This window comes from Seriola aureovittata, chromosome 17 (assembly GCF_021018895.1).
Source record: "Seriola aureovittata isolate HTS-2021-v1 ecotype China chromosome 17, ASM2101889v1, whole genome shotgun sequence".
Lineage (NCBI taxonomy): Eukaryota > Metazoa > Chordata > Actinopteri > Carangiformes > Carangidae > Seriola > Seriola aureovittata.
This window is the reverse complement of record NC_079380.1, coordinates 2,931,165-2,939,330: the sequence shown is the minus strand read 5'-3', so window position 1 is coordinate 2,939,330 and position 8,166 is coordinate 2,931,165. Positions and strand designations below refer to the sequence as shown.

Sequence of the window (8,166 nt, the reverse complement as noted above, 5' to 3'; positions counted from 1 at the left end):
GAACCTTAGCCATTATGGGTATTGTAGGGACAGATGGCACAGGTTTTGGCTGTACTCAGAAAAATTGTAAACATTCAGGTTATGTTCGAGACTTATACCATGTTGATGCCAACTATAAAAGGTGGTTTTTAATAATGTGAAACTTGAAATGAAAACTCATTTTGTCAACACAGAAACGGACCCACTGGCAACACAAAATAAAGGCCAACATTGGTGTTGACTATCTCACAAAGCTCTCATAGCTGTGGAGATTATATCTTCCCCACTGTGTACCATTCAAAACCACAGTACAAACAGTTATGAAAACGAAAAACCTTTATTGTCCAAAACAGACAATCAAAGGAAGATCAGCAATGACAGTGACATTCCAAGGAAAACCAATATACAAGCAACAAGACAACACAAGCTAATACGCTAAATACAGAGAAAAGTTTCTGAGACAAGATAGAAAATCTAACCAGGAGACCCGGGTACAGCTAATTCAATCCCTTCCTGCCAATGGTGAAGTGTGACGAAGGGCAGTTGAGGTTTCAGTCATAATACTGACGTACACAGTGAAGAAACTCGAGCGTCCCACAGGCCAGAAAAAACAGACAAGAAGAAAGGGTAGGATTAGACCTGGGATAGAGATGCTTAACAACAGCGTAGGCAATTATCACAGCTAGCTTAGCGTCAGATGTTTGACTGCAAATGCTAAAAACTGTATTTACAGCTGAGCCAAAAAGCAAAAATGATTCCCACGTACTGACCTGTAATTCAGCCTCAGAGGTACTGTGAGAATTTTGATATGCTTACACACTCTGTGGTCGCTTGTTGGGGCTGTGAACACGTCTTCCATCACGTATTACCAAGGGTTAGAGCTCATTAAAATATTAATCAAATTCTGTGGAAAAAGGGTAAATATTTAAAAATAGCTGTCGAGGGGTGGTGACATGAGGCGGGCGAAGCAGAAAAGACCACAAATGTCCACTGGGAATAGAAAAATATAATTAAGGAAAAATATTTTCAGAGTGAAATTCTCTCTTCAAGATCGGTTCTCAAAGCAGCAGCAGGCCACCCGAAGCAAACAGTTCAGAGACAGGGGATTTGAACTAGCTAACCCGGGTCCGCTAACAGAGGAAGCTACAATATTAGCTTTAATACAGTATACCTGGAAATAAGCACAGCCGGGCTACATTCAACACATAGAACGCTGGAAAACGTTAGGATACGCAGGAAAACACCAGAGAAAAGACCTCTCATATAAAGTGATTATGTTAATCATGCTGAAGTTACAGTACTAATCTATTTTATTTTTTTGCAAATATCAAAATGTGTGTTGAACACAGGACGGTCTGCAAGCAAGAGGAACCATATGGACTACTAAAAAAAAATGTGCTGAACTATCATGTCTTGAGTGTTGCCCGGCCGGTGCAAGCTAAAATAATACAGCCTAGAAAACACACGTGCCTATGTGTGTGTGAAGGTTAAAAACAAGGATTTGGAAATGAATTTTATTTAACATACTTTCAATCATCTCCGGTAGCAGTTAAACCCAGTTGTGTCTGTCATGGAGCACATGTCTACTACGTGATGCAGAGGAAACCTCCAGCCACCAGCCAATGCGGTAGGAGAATTTAACGAACCGCTCTAACCTGTTCATCGGCCAAACGAGCTCATTGGCTGGTTTTGTGCTGAATGCACCAACTACAGACAACAATCTACCAGCAAATGGCCGGTCAATCCCCACACTGACAGTTACACAGCAGTCCTGACTTCTCAGACCCAGTCCTGACCAACACTGTCACTACAGGTACAGGAGGTGTGAAAACATGATGATCACCTGCCAGAAAAGCTTGTTACAGCAGCTCAATGATAGTTGTACCTTGTGTATAAAATGGAGGAGCTACCTCCCGTCATTCAAACCAACCCAGCACTCTGATTACAGCCCGACCAATTCGGGAAGTTCTGAGGCCGTCGTCTGCTGATGTTCATTTCTTTGCACAAAACAGAATGATGACACTTTTTTGAAACTTATCTCTACTTCAGTTCTTGTCATTTAAAAAGGACAGCATATCGCAAGGTTATCACAAGGATAACAAAACGTATTTTGCTTTCCTAAATGCCCCCCCGCTTCAGATTTCCAAAAGAAATCCATTAACACAATCGTTTAACAGGACAGTGGTGCTCCAACAGTTAAAATCAGGCATCTATTCTAGCTGTATGACGAGTTGAGTCTGAATGATCAGTTGGTTCTTGACTCTTCTCCCCTCTAATCTACAGGTCAAAGGGCATCTGACCTTCTTGGTTTGACATGAGCCTTTGGACTGCCGTTCGTCACTTCTTGCACCAGTGCAACACTAACTGTTCACCTGAAGTAAAACAGTGTGTTGTGCCGATCACTGAGGGGAAATTAAAACCAGCCAGGTGCTGATCTTGCTGGAGCCGTTCGGTGTGCGACAAGTAACCAACCAGCCTCGGATCCAGTAAAAGAAACATTTTAAGAAAATGGCTGAACTAGCATAGAGAGTTTGGGAATCAAAACTACGCCACAGCGACCTGAAAATGAAACTGAAGTCTGCACTCACTACCTCTGTGTGTAGACCTTTCTCACAGCTGACAGGTAGGAAAAGCACAGGTGTAGCTAATTACATTAATGTCTCTGTTCTGTTCAGCTGTCCCAGGTGAGCCAGCAAGCACAGCAACAGGACCTTGAAGCTAAAGCAGCGGAGTGGAATTCAGCCCTCCTTAATCTTATTATTTACACTTGTGTTTTTCCTCCTGAGACATGTGAAGACATCCTCTGTGAAAAAGGCTATTTAAAAAATACTGTGTTAAAACGCTCCGTGTGTCCTTAAATGTTCAAGAAGATTCCACGATCAACTTAACTTCCCAATTTACACCATAACATATGCTTGTGTCACAGGAAATATGGCATATCGACAGTTTTACATTCACAGAAAATCAGATTTGCCTCTGAATGAACACAAACATCTTAACTCGTAGTTTGTTAAAAGTCAACAAGTCTATTTTTTATCAAAGAAAACTAACAAACAGGCAGCAAAGTACAAGCTGCAGCATCATCCACAGCTGGAATGAAGGAACACCGGCTGGTTGGCTGCCAAGTCGGCTGGTAGGACGTACAGTATAAAAGGTCAAAGCCGACAACTGTTGGTCTTTTCATGTAGACTGTAACCCCCCCTCCTCCTCCTCATCAATCTGTCCACGTCAGTGAAATGTACAGTTGTCATTTGGTGCTTGATAGTTTCAAATGCAGAACAGCATTACGTCAGCGATAATGAGAACCCAGGTGGCACAAAGAGAACAGATACTGAAAGAGACAAATCTCTCACTCCTCCATAAAACACCTCACATCACACTTCTTTCCCCTTCAAAAGAGGTTCCCCTCCAGTGTATCCTGACAAAACAGGGAGGGAAGTTTGTCCTCTACAAACCCGCCACAACTCACCACCCAACTTATGATCAGCTAATACATGTTTAAAACGGGATGTCTAAATGAAGACCCGTGACTGGGAGCAGAGACAAACTTGCCAGCCGTAGCCAAAACACTCACATGAATGCACGTGTTTAAGAGGTAGCTTGACAGCTCACGTTGTATTCCTGTTATTTCCAAAACCAAGAACTTGTCACCAAATGCAGAAGACAAACACTTTATGGTCATTTCACTGTATTCAGTTCAATATTCATGGAGGAATACTAGCAGAACAAAGGCACCAACTCCCATCCAGTGACATGGTCTTGGTGAGGGGAAAAAAAAAAAATACAAATCAGAGAGACTAAGTGTCAAAATACCTCTTTAAAAAAAGATTTACATTTTCAGTCAAGACACAAGTGGGAGCATCTTTTGAGGAAAGCACGCCCACCAGGGCAGGAAAACAGACTTCTTTCCCCCTCTGTCAGCTACATTGGCAGTCCACTCCCAATCATTTGGGGATATTTCTAAATCACTTTCTCTGCCAAAGTGGCTGCTAGAGTCGACTCACTTAGACAACAGTTCACCAGCATGTCATTGATTTCCCGCCCTACACCTCCGCATTCCACCGCTCCCACCGCCGCCGCCTCCTCCACCCGCCTAGTCTTTTTTCTCCTCGTCTTTCTTCTCCTCCTCCTCCGTGGGGTATGAGTGCCAGGTGAGGCGCTCCTCGTAGAAAGAGATGACCACCTGGGGACATTTGACGTTGGCCTCCTTGGCTGGGACGAGGTCAGCTTCATCCGAGTTCTTCCTGTTAATTTTGATTCAAGATGGGAAGAATAAAGGCGAGAGAAAGAGAGAAACAACATGGCAGAGAGAGGAGAGAGGGGGAAAAGAAGGAGAGATCAAGATGGAAAAACAATAGACAAAGTTGAAATGAGTAAGGTAAAAGGGCTCTTCTGATTGGCTGATTGTTTTCTGAGTGTTCTAATAAAAAAATATCAGATTTCACGTTAATACTCAGAGAAACCAAATCCTGCAAGGTTGGATGGTGGGTCCAGGTGGGCGGGGCTTGGGGCATGGCTGAGAGCGGTGACTGCTTTGTTGTGACATCACAAAGTTACAGAAGTCCTGACGGCTGGTTTTAAGGCTCAGTTTCTGAATACAGGCTGGGTGCATTTCTCTGTGGAGTGAGGCTTTGATACTTTCACAGTATTAATATAGAAGCTAGACCTGCTTTATAATCAAACAAAACAAGGACATCGATCTTTATACTATATGAGACCTTTAATGAAGAGTGCTTTTATTTTGAAATACTGTTTTCCTGGGTAGGGTTGCTACAAGGTGCAACTTCACAATGCAAATGACCTTTGCCCTGAACATTAGTCGACTGTAGTGGCCTCACCAGAGTCTCTGCTGCTTGTAGCAGAGACACTCCTGCAGTCTAATGCAACATTTCCTGACATGAAGCCTACAATTTTATATATTATATACTTGTAAAATAACAATTCGATGTACATATTTTACCACTGAGGTCATAGACAGTGGTATTGTTCTACTGGTGTTTCTAATAACGACCCCATATGTAAATGAGAGGGACAATAAAACACCTGGACTACGCAGACGTATCCAGAAGAATAAATATGATTTAATTGATACATCTCTGATGATGTCACCAAAGACCGTACGTTATAGACTTTGTAAAGGTGGAATTTATGGCAGAGGTATTGTACTGAACTGCAACAGATTGTACACATGTACCTAATGAAATGGCCGCTGTGTGGAAACTTAGCTTGAAATAATCTTTTCTTCTGTTATGTTCAGCACAGCAGCTGTTTTACTGTTTGCTGTTGGAAGCTTAAATTAGCCTGAATGCAATGTTTTAATGTGTTTTAAAGCTGTAATCACTGACTAGTTGACTGACTTGTTAGCACTCTTTTCACAACAAATCCTAAAATGGATTTAAAACAGAAACTATAACAAAACCCCCTATGTCTTTGTTGATGAAAAAAGAGGAGATTAATTTACATTGACTGTTTTTCAATCAGTGACAAATATCCTCCTCTCACTGGATGGCTGCTCTGCAGAGCTTCTCTTATGGTGACTTTCCATAGCAGCAGTGCATGCAAGAACACACCGCTAACAGTGTTACCTTGATTGTAGCTATTGTTTGCACTAGGGTTGGGCAATAATAAGGAATGTACTGTTCAAAGGTAGAAATGTTTCCGCAGGTAGAGACCTGACAATACCACTTCCACTGCGCTACCTCTCCCCTGGTGTTATATATATATATTGAGAGCAGGCAGTGATCTTGTGAGTCCAGCTGCCTCGCAGGGTAACATGATTGTGATGTTCTCAGGGGACATGAGGGTGACAGTTGGTTGTGGTAATGCACCTCCGAGCTGGTCTGCCAACCGCTGTAGAAGACTAGAGTGACCAGGTGTGTTGGGACGGGCTGGCTGGTGTGCGACGGGGTGGGTAAACAATCATTTTATAAATAGATCATGTGGGCTGTTTGGTTTTTTTTAAATACTCTGAAGACTACTGCGAATATGTTCGTGACTTTCATTCAACATCACCTTCACACGAAAGCCTTTAGGAGGAGGCTCCTGGTTCGGCGGCTCAATGTAAAAACAATCCAGAGAGGGGGAGAAAGATGGAGATCAGGCCAGTCGATCTAACTGCGCTGCACACTGTGGTTGTATGCGGTGAGACCAGTAGGGAATCACTGCTCCACGAGCTCTAAAAGCTGTAACGTAGTCTGTTATTGCACTAAGATTATCTCTCCGTGCTCATTTTTTAATCAAGATGTGTACAGTCGGTTTGTCGGTTATTTATGTGTACAGTTATTTATTTGCAGCAATGTTAGTCTCGCATATTGTCAATTTTCTTTTTGTCTTTAACGTGTAGTTTGTCTTGCATTGGCTGAGAGGAATGTCTATAAACTTCCCCCTGAGGACAAATAAAGTTTCTTGAATTGAATTTGTCCAGGATATAAACCTTGTACATCTACATTTTTAAAAAGTTTGTATTCTACGGTGGGTTTCAAAAAAAGGGATTTTGCACTTTGAGATTTTTGAGATGGGATGACCTTTCACCTACATTTGATTTGTTTCAGTATTACCTGGCAGGTGCACATCCACGTCTGACTCAATTGTAAGCCATGTATAGATGGGGGTGTGTCGTGCATAGCTTTGCACATGAGCTTCCCCTCATTACTGCCTGGCTAATTACAGGCTCCGACAGACACTTCTCATTTCCAGAGACCAGACGGGTGTAAATTGTGTGAGCAAGAGTAACTCAATCCCAAAGCAATCTGACTGGATCTTTATACATTGAGAGTGAGGACCCACCACTTCATGAGGAACATCAGCTCTCCACTGGAGTCCGTCGCTCCAATAATCCTCTCCGGCTGCAGACCTCTACCAAAACCTCTGGCCTTCTCACTCTGGAGAATGGAAGTAGAAGAACAGGAGAATAAATGACTAAAGAAATAGAAAGAGACTGACGGGATATCATGTTTCTACACTCAACATTAAAGCGCTTGTGTGTAGATGTTGTGTAAGTGGTGGTCTGTGGACTGGCTGGCTGCTGGGATTCTTTAGTCTGAAGCAATCCCTCTCATTTGTTCACCTCCTCCTTCTTCTTCTTGCTCCCTCGCTCTTCAGAGTCTCCGGAGGCCTCGCTGGCAGCTTTCCTCTTGGTCTCCTTCTTTTTCTCCTCCTTCTCTTTGTGTTTCTGCATATACTCTGCAATGAGGTCAGGGCAGTCCAGGTTCTCCTCTGGCTCCCATGTATTATCCTCACTGGAACATAAACCTTGGATGTTTCAGTTAAACAAAAAAAAAATATCAAGCAGGTTTGGGATCAAACCCTAATGAGTAAAAGTGAACATTACAGACTTGTACTCACTCTGAGAAGCCCTTCCATTTCAACAGAAACTCCACTTTGCCCTTCACCACTCTGCGGTCCAAAACCTTCTCGACCACATACTCCTCCTCTTCCTCCTCCTCCGCTGCTGCTGCTCCTGCTCCTGCTGCTGCTGCTGCTGCTGCTGGTGTTGCTGTTGCTGCTGCTGCTCCTGCTGCTGCTGCTGCTGCTGGTGGTGCTGGAGGTGCTGGTGCTGCTGCTGCTGCTGCTGCTGCTGCTGCTGCTGCTGCTGGTGGTGCTGCTGGAGGTGCAGCAGGCTGCTCCTCCTCCTCAGCCTTCTTGCCTTTCTTTCCTGCTACGGTCGCCAGCTTGACGTCTGCTAAGGGCGCCTCTGGTGGACCAAGAGGAAACATGCAGAGATGATGATAAAATGGTTAGAATAACTAGGTGTGTTGGAAAAATGGATGGACTGCTGCAAGAAAAGTAGGGCTGTCGACAAATAATCAAAATCTTATAAATCCTTTTTCTCATTTCAAGGATAATAAGGGCAGTAATAGGCTGTGATAAGTAACAACTTAAATAAATGAGAACTTTTTGAAAATTCATCTTAAGATAAAGTGCTTCATTTGAGAAAAAGTAGCTTAAATTTCCAACAATTTTTGTAACAAACACTTACTCCCCGTTTTCTCTTTCCTTCCCTCTTATATCTCACTCCCCAACTTTCCCCAATTAATGTCTCTCTCATATGTGTGTGTATCTCACTCACTGACTCAAGTCACGATGATCAGCTGAGTGACATCACATAAGATGATTCACAACACGTGCAATTGGTCTGTGAGTTCCCCTGGTCTCTAAACCAGTGACCAAAGCTGTGTCAGGTAAAAT

General features: G+C 43.1%; 1 protein-coding gene across 1 annotated transcript; it reads right to left on the bottom strand.

Annotated features, from left to right (window-relative positions):
• Positions 1-297: 297 nt before the first annotated feature.
• cbx1a (chromobox homolog 1a (HP1 beta homolog Drosophila)) lies at positions 298-7,694 on the bottom strand. The gene is made up of 4 exons (XM_056400744.1): positions 7,324-7,694; positions 7,046-7,217; positions 6,766-6,860; positions 298-4,223 (listed from the first exon to the last, which is right to left on the bottom strand). Exons 1-4 carry the CDS (start codon positions 7,692-7,694, stop codon positions 4,073-4,075), a joined length of 789 nt encoding a protein of 262 aa, XP_056256719.1. The 3' UTR covers positions 298-4,072.
• Positions 7,695-8,166: the final 472 nt, after the last annotated feature.